General features: G+C 34.3%; 1 protein-coding gene across 1 annotated transcript in view; it reads right to left on the bottom strand.

Annotated features, from left to right (window-relative positions):
* Positions 1-21,045, bottom strand: part of RP1 (RP1 axonemal microtubule associated) — a 211,589-nt gene that overhangs the window by 174,226 nt on the left and 16,318 nt on the right. The window contains 12 exon segments of the mRNA XM_032222943.1: positions 2,113-2,325; positions 2,761-2,934; positions 3,710-3,813; positions 4,399-4,528; positions 5,426-5,457; positions 6,259-6,335; positions 8,649-8,724; positions 10,324-10,402; positions 11,756-11,907; positions 13,337-13,469; positions 14,853-14,939; positions 16,740-16,903. Of these exon segments, the coding sequence (XP_032078834.1) occupies positions 2,113-2,325; positions 2,761-2,934; positions 3,710-3,813; positions 4,399-4,528; positions 5,426-5,457; positions 6,259-6,335; positions 8,649-8,724; positions 10,324-10,402; positions 11,756-11,907; positions 13,337-13,469; positions 14,853-14,939; positions 16,740-16,903 (1,421 nt within the window).

Here is a 21,045-nt window from a genome sequence, read left to right as displayed (position 1 = left end):
TTTTATGACAACATCTTCCGAATCAGTTTATCAGTATCTTTTTCCAAGGGCTGGGAGAGTAACTAGTCCAAGTTAGCCACCCAACTAGCTTTGTAAGAAGTGTGCTTAGCGGCTTTAGGGAAAGGCAGCTGCCAGAATGACTGGTTTTACAAGCATGTAGTTGGTGAATTGATGATGAAGATATCCTGGGGAACTGCAATCCAACTGATGAAGTCTCAGAGGGAGAAGGCCACGTAAGGGAAAGCAAATGGATTAGGAAAGCAGCCAATAAAGATAAACTTGCTATAAGAAAACTCAGGAAAACCTAGGTGAGGATTGGCAGGAGCTTGTTGGGTAGAAAGGTCAAAAGAATATCTAAATGGCTGAAGCTCTGCCTTTTATACATGTATTAACATGGACCAAGGGAATGGGGTCACATAACTACTATAACATAACTACTATCTCATTTCTTTTGACTTCCAATAGGGATGATGATGTGCTAGGAATAATAGTTTACTGTGGATTCTGCTGGCCGCGCACTTTTCACCGTGATGATGGAAGCCATTTACTTACATATTATTTTTTTCTCAAAATATGAATCATATTGCATGAAGTAAAAGAATGTTGATACATATTGCAGTATAGAAAGCCAGCCTGCCTGTGTGCCTGCCTGCCTGCCTGCCTGTCTGCCTGCGTGCCTGCCTGTGTCCCTCCCTCCCTCCCTCCCTCCCTCCCTTCCTTCCTTCCCAGGAACTGTGATAGTATTGAATTGCCTAATCTAACAAACATTTTGTTAGAACAATAAGAATTATATGACCTTTAACTAGTCATCTATATATTCTTCTAATGTTTGTGTTTCATAAATGTGTTAGCCTTTATTGAAAAATGTATTGTATGTATTGGTGGCATATATATATATATATATATATATATATATATATATATATATATATATATATATATATGTGTGTGTGTGTGTGTGTGTGTGTGTGTGTGTGTGTGTGTGTGTGTGTGTGTGTGTATATATATATATATATATATATATATATATATATATATATATATATATATAATAAAAATACAAAAAACCAATTCAATATTAATAATATTTGATTTTCCAACAACTTAATGTTAAAAGAACCAAAGAGCAATCTTTCTGAGTCAAATACCTTTCAAATATATCTGACAATAGCTTATACAATTCCCTGTATAACTGAGAACACAAGACTGATTTAAAATTAATCTCACCAGATTCTATTATGGATGACTGATCAATTTTAACTGAGGAAGAGACATTGCATATTAATATCTAAATGATGTTTCCTCAAATTTAATATATTTAAACACAGAAAAGAGTGAATGGGCTTTAGATATAGTAGATTGATACTACTTTTAATGTAGAAAGTCTCCAATTCACTTTCTGTAAAAAAAATCATTAAATAATTAGATGACTTGCAGCTATTATTCTACTTTTATTCTATAACAACTTTTATTAGATGACTAAAGCTCTGCCGTTTTATTAATAACATAACTGAACATTACAATCTAGTGATACCATCATTATTACAAAATTTCTCACATTAGTGACAATGTTTTGGCTGACTTCTAATTAACAAGAGAATTTTAGTGAACCTAAGACGAAATTTGAAATTTTTGTAAAGAAACCCAGTGTTATATTTTTTTTTCTGGGAAAAACTCCCATATAATATATTTTATTGGTTATAGTCTCTGTGTCTGAAGTGATTTATATTATTCTTATAAAGCTGTGTTTCTCAAACCTGGTGACTTTAAATCCTGTGGACTTCAACTCCCAGAATCAGCTGGCTGGGGGATTCTGGGAGTTGAAGTCCACAGGACTTAAAGTCACCAAGGTTGAGAAACACTGTTATAAAGTCTCCTTTAAGTCAAGCTTAATTCCTGATTATTTAATAGAAACATTTATGGAATTTACTTTTTCTAGGTTCATAGTTTGGTCTTCAGTTTTGATTACCTCCTATCCAGGTACTCTTTCAGTTTCTGAGCCCAGATCAGTTGCCTCCTGCTTTGGTCTATTTGAGAAGAACTAGCCTTAAAATGTATCTCTTATTCAATAAATCCATCTATGCACTTACTGAGAAAATGCAAACTTCTTACCGTTCCATTACACTGGCCATCCTTGATCCTTAGATACATTCTTGGGTGTTTCACATTTTCAAACATACAAATCCCAGAGCTGATTTTATGAACTTTCCAGGAAGAGTCATCAGCCTGATTTCCGGCTCCGCTGCAGCTCCCATCAGATCTTAGGCAGAGAAACTGGCAGTAGCTTGTAGCGAGCAAAATTATAGCACTGTCGTGGAATATACCCTATAAATCAGCAAACAGAACCATCTGCAAATAATTTTGGGTTTCAGATTTCCCATTTTTTTTTTTTACTTCCAATCTAATCCCGTCCCTAAACTGGCATTTTCCAGATGTTTCCCAACTAGCATGGCCCTAAGGAGTGGCTAGCATACTTGTTTTTAGCTTGTGATTTGTTCAGTAAGCCATGATTTAAACCATTTATGGCTAAGCAATCTATTACATCAAATCTGGTCAATTTTAGGTGCAATGATTTAATCTCATTTGATAAAAGAATACAACAAACTAAGGAAACTGTGGAATTACGGATAATGATTTTACAGTTATTGCAGGCTTCAGCTCCATCTAGTGGGTAGAAATTGCTTGTCTTTTGAAAGCTGTTCATTTACTATTTGCACCAGCTTTTGTATCATATTCCATTATTTTTTCGTTTTCTCTTACCTTTACGTGGACCACAAACTCCTTGGTGAGTCCTGCATAGCCTGTGTTATCATCAGCTACTGTGCCTTGGAAATTGAAAGAAATCATTTGGCCTGGTTTCTGGGATGATTCCAGAATGGTGCAATGATTAGGCTGAACATGAACTTGCAGTTCACAATGGTTATCCCCATAGTTCTAAGAAAGAGCAAAATGGGATTAGTCCAAATTCATAGACGTTTTGAAAACGGATGCAATTTTAGATCATGGCATTACAGTTTTGCATAACCATATAGCACGAACCTACCCTCTCCTATAGCGGTATAGATTTCTTTCTGTTGTGTTTAAGAAGATGAAACTTATTATAAAATCTAAACCAGGAAATAGGATTAGTGGATTAGTTCTTCAGCATTTACTGGCATTACTGCAATTTTATGGGTAATGATTCTGACTAAAAAGAATATTATTAACTGAATTATAACTTCAGCTACTAGAATTAATATTACAATAATTCAGCATAAAGTGCATCAGTTCGGGCTGCCAGAAAAACCATCCAGACTTTCCTTCAACAATGGCACAATGGCTTTTCGAGCTCAACTCCCGTTGCTGCTGTGTTTTCCCTTTCAGTATCATCATCATGTATTGGTCAGTTCCTGATTGTTGCAATTTTTACTGTATCAAACAAATGTGTCATAAGATTGTGGCAAGTCTGGGAAAGCAATTCTGCACAGCCACAATAGGGGATTTTGGGGTAGTTTCCCACCTCCTCCCTCCCTCCAAAAAAGAATAGAGTTGATCAGTAAATGGCATGATAGTGAAACCACAGAATGCCATATAAATATAGGAAGGAAAGTCTTGATGGAGCTAACTGCATACTTTTCGTCAATATTTGGTTTGACTTCTCTCACAGTTATCAACTTTCTTCAGCACAAACACAATGGGAAAAAGATAGGAGTCATGGTGAAAAGATTACCATCCCTGTGACTGAGCCATGAGCAAGTGCAAGTGCCAGCTGTGGGTTTGGATGACTTCGAAGAACACAGAGGCTCCCTTTCTTCGCCGCCACTTCAAAAAGACCTAATTCATTCAGTATGACAACAAAAACAGAACCTAATTAGATGTTCATAATAATGTAATATTGAGTTGCTTTAGTCCCCCCAAATTGCATGAAATTTTCCTCTGTGAAAGCATGTGGTATTTCTTTTTCCTTCCTGTTTGTATTTATTTATTTAATTCAGTGTTCTGTATTTGCCCATCTCAGCCAACTGATTGTGGGAAGATTGCTATTCTAAAACTGAAAAAAACAGCTAAGACAATTGAAAACAATTTAAATGGTTAAAGTGTGTGTGTTTGTGTGTGTGTGTTTTACTAATTTGTAGTGATGCAATCTTGGGGTATACTGGAACTTGCAAAATGCTCCATAAAAGCTAGGAGCAGTTTATGGAGTATGGATGGCCCACTTCAAATACACAGTAGATGAAAATAATGATATTGAAACTGTTCATTCAAATCCAATAAAAGTCCATTTACTAGAAACAAGCATCAAGATTCTTTGCTTTGCTACTCTGTAACACATGATAATAAAAATTATGCCTTAAGTTTATTTCCATCCTGTGTATCCCTAAGGAATTCTCATTCTGTCACTAGATAGACAGCATTTACCATATTTGTCTTTTTTGTCACCAACGGCATCTACCACTCCGTCTCGTCTAAGACGTATAAAACCATGGGTCATCTTGTTGTAAAGCTGAAGTATATTGCCTTTCTGAAATTTCCATTTCTCAGCTGCCCACTAGAGTAAAACCAAGTAAAACAACTTGTCATCCCATAAAACACATTATATGAATCTTCCTGCCTCCCCCCCTTCTTTTCAATCATAACTGAATCTATTAGTAATCCTTTGCATCGGGGCAACTGAAAGGAGTTGAGCATTTACGGGCCAGATGCCCTTCCTGACATCTACGTGGAGTTCACAGCAGACAATTACTCATTGCACCCAAAGAGCAAATATCTGCCGTTATCTAGGATCGAACTCACACACTTCTGATGGTGAGATGAGAACTCCACATCTAGGTCACCATACCATTCATCTGAATCTATGAGATTGCCTGGATGATTTCCTGCAATTTTCTTGGCAAGTTTTTTCAGAATGGCTTACCTTGCCTTTTTCCTAGGGCTGAGACAAAGTCACTAGCCCTTGGTCACTCAAATGACTTTGTGTCCAAGACAGGACTAGAATTTGCAGTTTCTGTTTTGCAGCCTGTTATACCAAACTGTCTTTCTTTCTCTTATGTTAGGTTTGCGCACTTCCAGATGCCAATGGCTTCATTACCCAAATTCTAGTAAGACTATTCAGAGTAGCCTGAAAATTTCTCACTATTTCTACCCTCACAGTGTTCATATTCTTCATAAGCACCCCACCGAGGAGCCTAAAGAGTACTTTCCAGAGTCTGTCTCACCTTCCATCCCATTCTTGACTTCACAGCATTTATTTTTATCAAAGCAATTTAATTGTCAAAAGCACAGAGAAATGACCACAGAATGGCATGATATTCTTATCTTCTCAAGAAGGAGATAGCCATTCAATTTAAAATGAACATTTAAAGGGTGAGGAGAGGGGAGAAGAGAGATTACTATAGATTTCAAATGAATTTATTTATTTTCAACTTCTTTAAAAAAGTTTTTTTACCATGTTCTTTCTCTTGATTTCTAGTTCTTGTTCTGTGGAAAAACAAATATTGATACATGTAAAATATAAGAAGAATATCAGTTAGAAGCAAAATTGCCTGCCAATGCATTTAAGTCCAATAAAATTCTAATGAAATTCATAAATCATATAGTGTGAAAGTGATCTTCCATTAAGAAAGATGAACTCCATTAACTGGTGGCCATGATGACCATAGGAGCCCCCAGCATTTATGAAAAATATCGTATATATCTAGTGTTTGAATGGTTTCCAACAATAGAGGACTCTGCAATAGAGAACAGCCATAATTTTGGGTGAAGCTCTTATATTAAAAGCTCTCATTTCCCCCAAATCCCAGGCTCTTAGCTTACTTTTCTCTCATTGAAACTTAATGGAGATTTCAAAACATCAAAATAGGGCTAAATTGCTGCATGTTACAACTCTCCCTTTCTTGTCTCTTGGGCCTTTATGAACTTGGTTGTTTGCTACTTGAGTTCTGCCTTTACTTAGTCTAGGATTGCAAGCCAAGGCAGATTTATTTAAAAGTAGATATCCCCGTGAAGTAAACATTTAGAATTATTCAGCTTCTGAGCTCTTTGCTAATCCTTATGTGTCAAAGAAATAGCCATTGATATTATTCTTATCATATAATACACAAGAATTTAGGAAACCCAGAGTTTATGTTATTTAAGGTAGATGCTACAAAAAATGTAATGCAATGCAGTGCAGGGCAATGCATTGCAGTGCAATGCAATGCAACCCAACCCAACCCAACACAAATATACAATGACTTTTTCAGAGAATGACCTTCCCCAAGGACTTTGGCTTATACTTACTCATTGCAATGGTGTAATTATCAATGACATAAAGTTCTCTGACAATTTTGCCATCATCTTCTCCTTGATCTAGCCATCTTTTGGGGAGAAATATATTATGTAATAAGAATATAATGACATACTACTATTTAAACCAAAAATATTAATATTGTATTAATTAAAAACTTTAGATGCATGAAATCAGGGTTGCACTTAAGGCCACTTCTTGATTATACAGAAAAAACATGACTACCTGATTGGATAAAGATCAGGCCAGAGATGCCGAAAGTTTTGAACAGAAAATTCATTAAACTGATGCATATCTCAGAATGAAGAATTAAAAATATACAAGCATGCATACAGAAACACAAACAAATTATTTTCTATACAAAAAAGGATATATTTAAGACTGTGCAGAAACTTTCTTGCAGTCATTGATGTTTTTAGTGTGGAAAAAGGAGAGGATGGTCTATTTTTAAAAAGTACCAGTAGCAATGGATTGAGACAAGAAATGAAGATATTTGAGTTAAGCAAAGTGAATATATAATTGATATGGACAAAATATTCCTACAATTATATTGCATTTCAAGAATTTATTCCTGTAACGTTTTTAGAGTTTATGACACTGCAGTATAAACTGCTCAGTTTTATGCCATTAAAGTGCACATAAGTTACCAAGAATAAATAAATATTTACTTTTTCATACTTATTATTGTTATATACACTTTAAAGCATATATACATACATAATGTATGCATACATAAAAATAAAACAGCCACAAATCAGTGTGGCTGAGCTGCATGATCTAAGATTAGGTAAAGTATCTTAAATATGTTATACCACAATTTGGGAACAGTCTTCCTTGAATAGCCACCATATAATTCATTTAAAGCCAGAAGTAACAAAGATTATTTTACAGGACAGCAGATATTTTGGCAAGGTTTTGCCATCACAGGCACATGAAACATGAAGTATAATTAACGCCTGGTGTAATTAAAATATATAATTTCAAATACACAACAGATTTTCTGTATGTGCACATGAAAACAATTAGAAGTAAACTGCCTCTGATTTTGCTACTTAACTAGGAGTCATCTTGATTTCAAGCAGAATATAAAGCTTGAAACTGCTAGTATATCACTAGCACTAGGTATATATTTATTTCAGAGGCACTTTACATTTCTATACCAGTTGCTGAAAACATGAATTCATGAATTCAATTTGTGGTCTTCCCTTAGGACTAATATATCTGGGCTGTAAAATTCTACATGACCATTAACTGTAGCAAAGAGAAAAATCTAAGTACTGTTCTTGTTAGTTGCGAAGTCGTGTCCGGCCCATTGAAACCCATGGACAACATTCCTCCAGGCCTTCCTATCCTCGACCATCCTCTGGAGTCCATTTAAGCTCACACCTACTGCTTTGGTGACTCCATCCAGCCACCTCATTCTCTATTGTCCTTTTCTTCTTTTGCCTCAATCTTTCCCAGCATTAGGCTCTTCTCCAGTGAATCTAAGTATAGCTGTCATCTAATGATCACCACGATGTTTATATTCTAGCTGCTGTCTTACAGATAACTGCTGAAGCATAGGATTTAGGGCTTGACACAAAAGTGCTCATATGTTCAGATCTCAATGAAGTCAATAAAGTTTTTCCATTAGTAGAATTATCTTTCTAGCAAAGGACAATCAACCAGCCAAACTGTGTTTTGAAAGCCTGTGTGATGACCTGCCAAGAGAGGGCAATAGGTGCTGTTGGCCTGCCAAGAACATATCTTATTTTGGAAGCCTGCTACCACAATTGAGTATTTATGTAATATGTGTATCATGTAGAGTTTTACCATCTGCAATAGAGTACTGGTTTGCATATCTCTGTGAATGCACATCTGTAACTAGATGCCTTGCATATTGATACATATTTAATTTTGTACTCAAATCCTGGAATGCAGGAAGCTAAGTAAGAGATATTCTATTGTGGCTGAAGTTTAAGATACATTGCAAAAGTGAAAACTATCTGAAATTTACTCAATAGTGTTTCAAGGAAGAATTGAAAATGAGAATGCCACATGGGATTTAATTTGAGCAGAGAATTTTTTTTCTCATTATCACTCAGTTGTTTGAAAGTTCAGTTTGACAATTACTGCAGGATTGAGGGATAGGTGAGAGTAGTTTTTAAGGAATCTGAGGCTGGAGAAACTTTTTTCCTTAGTGTTTGCCTGCTCCTCATCTTTCACAAACATCAAAAAGTTGGAAAAAGATCCTGAGCAGCAGTCCTAGAAAACTTCCTCAGCCAGAAAGACCTTCAATTGTCAATTCCTTAGTGCTTTGCTTTTTTATCTTACTCGTCCCAATAAGATATACAACATTATGAAATGGCTATTATAATTTTTTTTAAAAATAAACTGAACAAACCTGTAACATAGAAAGATATAATCTGAGTTTGTGATAGGATCCTGGACAACAATTTTCTCCAGAAACCAACCATTTCCTAAGTGAGAATATAAATAATAATGAAATCAAGTCAAGTATGTATTAATATCACTAAATCTCATGATAACTCTGTGCTGACTCATTCTCAAGTGCAAGCTTACATACTTGATAAGTTAAAAGAGTATCACACAAACTTTAGCCATTTTTTGTATTGCATTTAAATAATGCATACAGTGCTGCAATATTCACTTGCTTGCTTATTTGTTTATTGTATTTCTTATCTCCAATTTAAGACAGCTGTGACCCCAGAACAATTTGCAATATAAAGTGCATACCTCTTTAGGTTGGTAAATGGAAACTGGTTCATACAAATGGGAAAAATTCTAAATTCTTGTGTGTCAAGCAGTGGTGGGGTTCAAAATTTTTTACTATCAGTTCTGTGGGCGTGGCTTGGTGGGCATGGCATGGCTTGGTAGGCATGGCTTGGTGGGCGTGGCAGGGGAAGGATATTGTAAAATCTCCATTCCCACCCCACTCAAGGGGAAGGTTACTGCAAAATCCCCATTCCCTCCTGATCAGCTGGGACTCGAGAAGCAGAGAATAGATCAGAGGCAGTCAGAGGTGATATTTATTTACCGGTTTTCCGAACTACTCAAAATTTCCACTACTGCTCCTCCAGAACTGGTCAGAACCTGCTGAATACCACCTCTGGTGTCAACAACATATAACTTATAGTTGAGATTGGTTTGTTAGCAAAATCAGGGTAACCTGACAGTAGAAATCTGGGCCTTAGTATCCCAGGTTATGTAATATCTCCTGCTAAAGTCTACCCTTGAAGATAATCCATATGTTCAAAAAAAGTATAGAATATTAAAGTTCATTTTCTAGTTATAAAAGATCAGAGGAATTTCATATCTATTTTTCTTGAAGGAAGTTCAGAAACAAAAAGCTTTTGCTGGGAAATGGTAGATATTAACTTACATGGTCCTAGAATGGTTGGGTCTAATACTATCTCTAATTATCTCCAGAAATGTATCAGCCCACTTTTTAAGATTTTGTGAAGCATTGAAAAACATGCTCAAGTATTTAGCTATGTGAGCCACACTATCTATCCCAACTCTCTTACCACCCATTTTTCTGAAGGAACACAGCTTTCTAAATACTGTAATTATGTTAATTGTCTAAGATGCAATTTTACACTTCCTTTGGTTTATGCTTTTAGTATTGAATACACAATATTCTTCTGACTACATTTGCATACCTGTATTTCATTTTTGAAAACCTTTATTATTATTCTTACACAAGTATAATGTGTAAAATAAAATAAAAATAAATAATTTCTAATACTTAAGAATCAATTTAAAGAAATTTAAGAATGGAATAGTTAAATAATTAAATTAAATAAAATTATTGAAAAGACTTTCTATATGGAGTCTGAAAAAAAATCATGTACAAAATGTGCATATAATGTGTAAAAGTTAAACAATATTTATTTTTCACAGGTATCAGAAGCAGTGCTAGGGAAGGATGCCCAGATCTCACATAATAATTTCTTTTCCATAAATGGGTGCTGCTTTTTCTTCAAAAATCTTTATTCCTAAACTCAAATATTCTATTTTATGTCATTGAAGTATATAAACATTTTTAAATTTCTGACCTGAGCCAAGTCCATTGTGTCCTATAACAATTTTATATAAATGTCCAAGGTGCACAGCTTCAAGTGAGAATGTATCAGTCTGCAATCAAGCAAATAACACACATTTAATTTTAAGTGTTTGTGTTTATCTTCCCTCATTCTCTTTCAAGTAACCCACATATGCAAATGTGAAACATAAACCCTAAACAAGTTTCCATTTATATGAAAAGAGCAATAAAAAAATAATTTTAATCAATTACTGTTAAATGCACAAGTTAAGAAAATCAATAAGACATTTTACTCCAATTAATTGAATTAAACTATGGTAAATCATTTTTAAAGCCACAAACACACACTAAAAATGTTTATACTTTTCTTCAAATTTAGTTTTTACAAGGTTATATTGCCTCAGGCTAACTAAAGGAGGGAAGATAACATGGTCACAAAATTGCTACATTGAAGCTAAATTGACTTAGCAGTGCTGGAAGTACTTATTTTTCATGCTAAAATTTAAGGTGCAATTTCTTCTTTTCCCCACAAATAACTGTTCTGTCCATTTGCTGTACGTTTTATATGTAAATAGACGTTTAGCATTTTTATGCTGGAAAATACCAAAGGGAGTCATATCTCTTTGGCTAAAAGATGAGGAAGAGGACATAATCATATTTAATCCACTTTCTTTCCTAAAATATATAGGAGTGTGGTCGTGTATAATTCTATAATTCTGTGAAGTTATTTTTAATAAATTTTGTTTGTGATGCAGATCTATACAAATTAATAGTCATTGCTGAATTTGAAAAGTGTTATATTTACATGAACTCATTTTATTTATTGTGCACATTTATAATGGTGCTCAACTCAAACAATGTGACTTTAGGTAGTGTACAAGAGAACACTGACAAAAAGGTAACCTGGGTTGTTAAAATACCTCAATATATAAAATGGTGAGCCAAATGGAAAAATTAGAAAACAAAAATGGGACTCAATTCAACTGGACCTAAATGGCTAGGAAAAAAAGACAAAAAATACATTTTGGGCACAATGGCTCAGCAGGTCCCAAACCTGTTACCTTCTAGCTGACAAGCTTGTCAACTAGAATGTAATGAGTTTGAGACCTGAGCTCCATGCAATGGGATGAACTCTCGTTATGCCCCAATTCCTGTCCACATAGCAGTTCAAAAGCATGCAAATGCAAGTAGATAAATAGGTACCATTTTGTTCGGAAGGTAACAGTGTTCCATGAGCCTCGGCCTATAGCCATGCTGGCCACATGAGCATGGAAATGTCTTCGGACAATGATGGTTCTCTTGGCCAAGAAATGGAGCACTATGCCCTAGAGTTGGATGTGACTGACAGGGAAACCTTTACTTTTTTTACCTACATTTCAGGTAAAAAAAGGACTTTCATATACAGTATACATATTTAGCAGTGGGTTTTATGGGAATTCACTCACTTGTCCTTTCATGTGTTGTTGAGACTTCATTGACCTATGCAGCTGTCGGCACCCTGTGTCACCTTTTTCTCCATTGATTGCTATGTAAACATCAGCTTCTGTCCCAGCATTCCAGAGATCACCAGTTATTACATGCACCTTGTACATTGCCACTGAAAATTTTAAAAAGATAGCAATTTACCAACATTATGCTGTGTACAATTATTTTATACTGCTGTCCAACATGCATCAATATCATATTTATTCCTTGTATCTAGCTGACCATTTAAAGTACATGATTCTGGTTGGCTCACAATTAAAACAATTAAAACATGGATAAATTAAAATAAAACATGCAGTGGTTGGAGAACCATAACAAGTCCTCAACACACCCAAGAGATCAGTTTCATTCCACATCTGGAACCCTAGGCTCAGGCACGGAACCAGGTCTTCAAATACTTACAAAAGGTCTGCAATGTGTGAGCCAATCTAATTTTATGGGGATGATGTTCCAGAATGGAGCTATCATGACAGAAAAGGCTTTTCTTTGAAGTCTTGTCAATACTCCTTGGATTATGGAAAATGCAACCTGCTCTCTTACCTATCTCTCCTACCACATCAGGCAGGACAGACAGAAATAAAAAAGTCTGTTTGTACCTGAGGTTGAAGCCTGACAAAGCAAATGTTCTGGAGCTGTGTATCAAGCCAAAGGCATAACTAACATCATTCTTCTCCCTAAGTAGCCAACCCAATTGCTAATCATGTTTATATACTATTAAGTGTTTTCCACCATGAAATATATTTAGAGTCCTCAAAATATTACATTGGTAGCAATCTCTATATCTTGTGGAATAAAAGTTGTTTGGGCTGTATAAATACTTATTTATCTAGACTCTTCTATATTCACTTTCAATGGTTGACCCCAATTTTTAGTAACTGATTCTCATATAGGTATTATTCCAGTTTTTTTCATCCTTTTGGCTACTCTTGCTCCTTGTTTTCCATTGATACCTTAATGGTCTTTTTGAGGTGCACTGCTTATGAAGCATGAGAATGTGAAATGTGACTTATATAAAAGACATCCATTTTATTTGTTGTTCCTTTCCTAACACTGTCCTTGAAAACTGCTGCTTGAAAACCTGTAGATAGTCTATGTATATAATGGTCTCAATGGCTAGACATAGGTTGATATGTCTGGCATCATCATGGAATTTAAAAGTTTGGAAGTATTAATTGTGGCCCGTTGCATTATTGTCTTTGAAATGTATATAATATTTATATACAGTAGAACCTCTGGTCACAAATGCTTCTGACCATGACCAAATCGGGTTCCAACCCAAAAATTCACACAATTTTTTTTTTTTTTTGTGGTAGATTTCCCCTTCTGCACCATTTTTTTTGTAAGCACCAAATTGCAAAATTAGGTTCAGGTCACAACCAAATCGGGTTGCGACCAAGGTTATGGAATGAATTATGGTTGTGACCAGAGGTTATACTTTATTTAATTTAAATTTATATTTAACATAAATTCTTACACATAAATATCTTGAAATTACTCAATTAGCAGAATTGAGCAGTCATCTTGTTATTCTGGAAGCTTACCTGGAAGAATGGGGTGTCCCTGATGCAAAACAGGAAGTTCCTGACTGATTTCACCTTCATCTTGAGCTTGCGTCAGCCACTTTTCAACAGAGAAATCATATTTTTCCCCTGTAACAATATTCTGCAATTGCAGCTGAAAGACAATTGAAACTAGATTATTCTAAGATCTTTACAGAAATGAAGTAGAGGTTTTTCTATCACATTCCAATGTGATAGGACCAATTGCTGAGCTTATGTTTTAAAAAAAGACTCATTTTTTACACTCATTTTACAGGTATAACTTTTCCATGGGGAACATAATTCAAAGGTTTCACATGCTGTTTTGGTAGTATATGAGCATGTTAGCATGTGTTTTTGCATGCATGCTTTCCTATAAATGTGCTTCTTAGAATTCTAAGAACAGTATTTTGCATATCCAAAGTGAACAAAATGTTTTTACTCCATGTCCTGAAATATTCAAGAGACCCTAAAGATATTTCAAGTCTATTAATTCCATTCTATAGCAGTGAAAACTTTTCACGAAGACACTATATTAACTGTACACTTAAAGCATAATTAGGATGGCATCCAAGTTATTTGTGTTTGGGTATGTGTATATGTGTACGTATGCATGCATGCATGCATGCATGTATGCATGCATGTATGTATGTATGTATGTATGTATGTGTTTGTGGATGTTCATAAATATTTATTTGGGGAGGATAATTTATAAGAGTCTAATTGCCAATAAGTGAAATAAGTTGATTATCTATGTTAAGATGCTCTCTCTGAACTACAAGTTCCAACCAGAGTGCTTAAAAGACCAAATTGGACAGAGCCAGAAGTGGTTTTCAGCAGGTTCTGAGCAGTTCTGGAGAAGCGGTAGCAGAAATTTTGAGTAGTTCGCCACCCCCATTTATTCTCTGCCTCCCAAGCCCCAGTTGATCAGGAGGAAATGGGGATTTTTCAGTAACCTTCTGCTGGAGTGGGGAGGGATTGGAGATTTTACAGTATTCTTCCCTTGCCACTCTCACCAAGCCATGCCATGCCCACCAAGCCATGCCACGCCCACCAAGCCATACCCACAGAACCGGTAGTAAAAAAATTTGAATCCCACCACTAGACAGAGCCTCCTGGAAAACAATTATTTGTGTAGTTTCTACGAGTTGACACTCATTTGGTGGGACATAAGCAAACAATCAATAATGCAATGTGATACCTCATTCAGTGTTACTGATATTATATACTGTGTCGCATTATGTAGCCTCTACTTGAAAATATATTTGGAAACATGTATTTCAAATAGCTGACCATTCCTTAAATTTTCATTATTACAATCACAAAATCAGAGAGCAACATTCTATATCCTAGCATTCTGATCATATAGCACATAGTATGTTCATGACTGATATTTTGGGTGATATTTTCATTTTTCTAAGCTTTTCAAATCTAACAAGGGGTTTACAGTATTTGCAGTTCATTTATCACTAGAGTGGCAGATAGACCTAAATAAATAAATAGTATTAATTTATGTCACCTCTTTGCAGTGCCAGGCAGGGGTTTCTCCAGAATTATTATGTCCTATCCGTATTTTGTATAGCTCTCCCAAATCTTCAGTGTGAATCTGTTCACATAATATAGCAAATCAAATAGTAGATCATATATCTTTTTTAAAAAAAAAATGCTACTATAACTTCTTTAACTATATAAGGTTGATAATATTTTTCCAATCAAAACACTTTTAGGGAAATTCCAGAGGAAAAACCTTTATATTTTTAAATTAAAATGTGAGGTTACTTTGAATTTTACTTCATACTAAAGCAAACCTAGATAATTATGTATCTCTTCTCAACATGTTGCCCTCAAAATTATTTGGATCTTAATGATCATAAACTTCAGACATTGTGAGGACTGATATATAATGCAATCAAACAGAACCTCTAAGACCATAATTGTGAGGAACAGAGTGTTCGCTAGAATAACGTTTGACAATTATTCAAAGACTTAAAATGAACACTTTAGGGGCCAGAGTTATTTCAGCATATGAAGATTACTGATTAATTTCTTTTATTATAGTAATTATTGTTCAGTTTAATCTACATTTTTCAAGAATTAAGTTTCATTAAACTCAAAATTACACAATTAGTCATACACATTTGTATAGTCATAAATGATATTATTTTGACAAAGCACAAAATAAACTCATAGCGCTATGAGCTGCTAGCAGCCGTATTTCAATTTGAATCTTTTTTGTCCCATACACTTGAATAGACAAAAGGCAGCCATATAGCTGGCCAATGGAATTCCAATAATATTCCATTTTTGATTCTTCCTTTCTTCTAAAAGCTCTGACACCTCCCAATTTGATCTACTTGTCCCTTAACAACAAACAGCAATATCTACCAATAAATATGCTATAGCTTTATTACTATCTTCACTAGATTTATATTCAGGAAGGGGCAATGGCAGATACAGAAATGTTAGTAGTCAAAATTTCATTCAGCTTAAAAAGAAAGAAAGAAAGAAAGAAAGAAAGAAAGAAAGAAAGAAAGAAAGAAAGAAAGAAAGAAAGAAAGAAAGAAAACATCTAAAATAGATGTTGAAGTATACTTAAGTTCAGATAAGTAGTCTTATTTTTTTTAAAAAAACTTATTAGGCATTATGATATACTTCCAGTTACTGTTGTATATAAACTATAATCACTATTTACAGTAAAATAAAAGTCTGAAATGATTTCTGCATTGGCCCTGATGCCCCATTCTTTTGAGCAGAAGGCAGTTACCATCTCTTTCTTCTTTTGGTAACAGACAGACTGATATCAAGCTGTATTTTTTGCCATGTGAGAATTAGCTGTCACACAAGCAAGAAAAACCAGTCATTTGAATGAGTCCTACCAATTTGTTTATACATTCTTCTCAAGTAAATACCAAGCTAAGGATCAAAGAGTAAAAAGAGTAACAGAAATTGTATTCATTGTAGCTGTCGTTGAGTTGTATTACAAACTGAAGTAGCTACATTATTATGAAGAGTGTTTAGAATGCAGTGTTGCAGGCTGACTTTGCCCACTGCCAGGAGTTTGATCCTGACCAGCTCAAGGTTGATTCATCCTTCCATCCTTCCAAGTTCAGTAAAATGAAAACCCAGATTGTTGGGGAAATATGCTGACTCTGTAAACTACTTAGAAAGGGCAGTAAAGCACTGTGAAGCGGTATATAAGCCTAAATGCTGTTGCTATTATTGCAATAAATATAATTTAAATAGAATTACTTGGCTCAAGTCTTGTGGTAGTTGAAAACAGAAAATGACACAATGATATGAAATGATACTGTTTCCCACAGATAGTCACATATCACTGATATTAAGCAAATAAGAAATTTTAATTAAATGGCATTATTCTAAATTCTTGTTATAATAAATATCTTACCATGAAAGTATCTTTGCTTCCTCTTTCAAAGACTTTTTTCTCTTCCCCATATAGAAAGACAGCTCCTGAATTGCCTTGCTCCCCATATAAAGTAATATAAACTTGCGAGCTCGTTCCTGAAGATGGCTGGTCACTGGTAAAAATTACTACCTTCCATTTCATAGCTACAGAAACATAAAAAGTTATTTAAAACTATGTTGCTCACTGGGAATCCCTGTGAGATCAGCTCTTCCCTGTCAGTTCTAAGAGACCTGAACTTCAAATTACTTAACCTTTTTCTTTAATGTTTTATTACACCTCTAGGCACATCTTGGTTTATAGCAGCTGGTTTATTATTGACTGTTTTATTTAATGGTATGTATTGAAGATTGCTTTTATTTTATTTGGTATACTGCTTACAGCTTTTTAAACAGATGAAAAACTGTTTAAAACAATTATAACAATGTGACATTAATAGACAGTTTGTAAAAATAATATACACTAAAAATATACTTCCTGGAGTTTGTGGATTACATATCTGAATTATATTTACAACAACAGTAAGAGTGATAATATTAATCCCTTAATACAGTGCATACATTAATTTAAAATGGCAGCTCTTACAATAATAAAATTAAGGGCAATGTCATTTAAAAATATAAAAATTCAGTATCTCCTTCAATAACTAGGAAATAAGATTAAATAATGTAAAGTGTGTCTCTAAAGCATAATAACAAGAAATCCCAAATATTTATGAATACCTGCTGAAAATGAACACCAAATTCTTAGAAGTTGATTCAGTGAAAGTAATTTTCAGTTCAAGCTATATAAACGCAGAATAGGGTGGAGTTTAAGTTCACTGTCTTCTTACTCAGCATTCAGGTATTGCGTAGAGTATCAATAAAGCATTCGTCTGAATATACGCTTAAAAGTAAACAAAATTTGCAAGATCTTTTCTTTGTTCTCCTCCTTTTTCACCCTTTGGAGGAGGAATCTGAAACCAGTTAAATTAAACCAGTTTTCCTTACATAAATCTCTTTTACCACAAACCTGACTGGAATTTAAAACAGTCATATTTAATTGTGGCCCATCTTCTTTTCTTCTCTCTTAGTTATTCAGGAAATAAGTCTGTGATAGGCAGTTTTTTATTGGTTCATTTGTCCTGATACTTGTGCCTCAATAATGACTTGCATTACTATTGATGGCAGCAACAAATCTGCATAGAATTATTTTTTAATAAAGGATTTTCTTCACTGTTAAAATGCAGTGTTATGTTCATTTGTTAATTCAACAGAGCAGTATTAAAGAAAGAAAAAGAAAAAAAATCTTGTTTCAAAACCTGAATCTTTGATATCAAAGATAAAGGAATATTTTGTTCCTTCCAAATAGTTTGTACTTCTTCTGGTTCTCTGAAGGTAGAAAATAATTGTATCCTTGGGAGATTTAACTGGTACCTCTTAGTTCCTTGTCTTAATACAAAGTACCCTGAAATATATATCTATACCATGTACAGCTGACATACAGATTTTATTAAGCAATTCTAAACTGTTGCTTTTCTAATAAATAAGAAATTTGCTTCTGCTTTTCAGAAACACCACTCGGAATAAGCAGCTTTCCCTATTTATTCTCATAACTGTAGTTTGCAATATGAGACAGAAAATGGCCTTTCACATCTGGGCTGCAAAAAAAGGGTGATTCTGCAAAAAAATGGACGTCCACTAAATGGCAGCAAAAGGATGCAGAAAAGTAAAGATCCAGAGAACATCTTGATTTTTACAACCAGATTTTGTAGCCCTAACCATACATTAATAATCCCTCACTAGTGTTCCTCTGTAATATAAGAATTGTCTCTATAAGACTCAGAAAAAAATAAGTTAAACCACATCCAAATTTCTCATTTTCTAGATTTCAGATCGTCTTATTATTTATCTTTCTCTTTTTTTAGTCAATAATTCCTATTCTAACAAGTGGCTTCAAAACATCCCTCTGCATATTCAGTTATTACAGTGAGCAATTGGTGTAATTATTAAGGTTCTGTGTTATGACCATGGTGACCCAAATTCAAATCCATTCCATAAAGTTTATCAAGTAACCTGGTCAGCCAGTACTAGGTCAGCCAAATCTATCCCCACATACATACACCAGTTTTATATTGTAAAGATAAACAGTGGGGGAGGGGTTCTATGAATATTGCATTGAATTCCTGGAAGGAAAGTGACATCATAATCCATACGTATTAAAACTGTAGGACAGAACATACTCAATGCATTGCTAAGTAAGTTTGATTTGTACCTGTACAGTGTTATATACTGTATAAACCTCTTATTATACATATCAGTGAAGTAGTACCGTATCTAGTTTACTAATCTATCTTAATATTATAGAGTCAAAAATGGTGAAAGGAAATTTCTATTAATGACCCCAAGAAGAATGTGAGTGGTCAGATTGTTTTGCATATTACAGGAATATTTGCTATGGAGGCATCTGCCATGGTACACCAGACCTCAACTCAATTACAATTTTTATATGATTAAACCAAATCCATGCTGACAACAAGATCAGATATCTGATTCATGTTTACTATTGTGCCCTAATAATCTCATCTGGAGCCTCATTTTGGTCTAGTAAATATAGATTTGCACATATAAAGTCAACTACATGGTTAACCTCTAAAGATATATTTTCTTATCTTTGTTTCATAAACTGAGAATGGTAATGATTTACATCTTGCAAAAGCAGGTGCTGAAAAAATAAATTAAGACAACCTTGATTTACAAAAATCATTCTTACAATCAGCTACCTGTAATGTCACCAAGCCTTACATTGGCCTTCAATTTAGATTGTTCACCTCACAAGCAAATTAGGACTCAAATTAATCAGAATTTCTTTATTTTACTTCATTCAGTTATATCACAGCTTCATAATAGTAATTCAGTTTATTGTTCATAATTTTATTGTGCAGTAAGTTTAATGATATTCAAATTCAAAATATTTATTACAATCAAATACCAATGCAATTAAAAATACTCAAAGAGCATAATTGAAAGTTTAGAATAAAATAATAACAAATAACAAATAAAACATATGTTAAAATCATAATTTGGCAGCCTATCTATCAGTTGCATGTAAACAAGAGCACAGCCAGCCTAAGCTATAATTTGACATTAATCTTTAAATTGTGAAGCCTATAGTTAATAAAATACAACAGGGTGATAATATCAAAAGATTTGGTGCATTAATTGTATAAAATGGTTATAATGGCTTATTCATCAAGTTCCAGAGAACTTCTTGTTGTGCAGAATCTAGCTAAATGTGCTGTGACTACAAAGTTTGTCTTTAAGCAACCACTGAAGGTAAACAGTACCGGAACGGCCAGGATGCCTATTAATTAATAGGAAAATATTTTTTTTCTCAGATTTCTCTATAAAAAGAGCAGCAAAGAAGGATATGTCCAGAGGATTCCATGTCTCCAGAATCATAGGGACAGAGTCTTTCAACCAATGATATTCCTTTATATTTGCAGCTTAATGATAAACATTGTTTTAACAGAATGTACATTTTTATTTACACAAAAACATAGCTACCATTGGCTTGTCAGTAAATATGAATCAGAAATAATTGGATTGGCAGAGAGATATGAAAATTATTATCTCTCTGTATCTTTCTATGCATCCATCCATACAAATTTAGATGCTACAGTAGCCAAATTCATAAGGACTCTGGGAAGTTTAAAAATAAAAACCAACATGAAGAAATAAGTAAAAAGAACTTTAGCTGACTGGAAAAACAAACATAACAAGGCTTCGCCTACCCGAACCCATCCAGAAGGTTTAGGAAAACAATCAGGTTTACAGCAGCTATCTAAATATCATGGAGATGGAAGCTGTGCAAATCTCTGAGAGAATGTCATTCAAGAGGGCAGGCACTGTACACTTTCTGCATCCTACAATGGATCCTGTTAAATGGATGGAATCCCTAGCAAATGCACTCTGCTTAATTGTACTGGACAGAGAGAAGCAATCGGAGCTGGGGTGGTCCCTAGGATAACCTCTCTGAGTTGCCTTTTGCATTTAAATAATTTCAGTTACACGATTCTGCAATCTGTGTTTGATTAGATTGTTTTGTTTTTTGTTTAGAATCACACTCTATGTTTGCTAACATGTTTACTGTATGGAGATTTATTGTAATATAAAACTAGAATTCTAAATAGTAATTTGGCCTTTAAGTAAATATTCACTATTATGTGCATGCCTGCATTTTATCTGATGTATTTAACATGATGCAATTCTCCTGGTGAAATAGCTTCAGTTACTAGGAACAGTTCTTT

The sequence above is a fragment of the Thamnophis elegans genome, chromosome 8 (assembly GCF_009769535.1).
Source record: "Thamnophis elegans isolate rThaEle1 chromosome 8, rThaEle1.pri, whole genome shotgun sequence".
NCBI classification, from domain to species: domain Eukaryota; kingdom Metazoa; phylum Chordata; class Lepidosauria; order Squamata; family Colubridae; genus Thamnophis; species Thamnophis elegans.
This window is presented reverse-complemented; position numbering and strand designations above follow the sequence as displayed.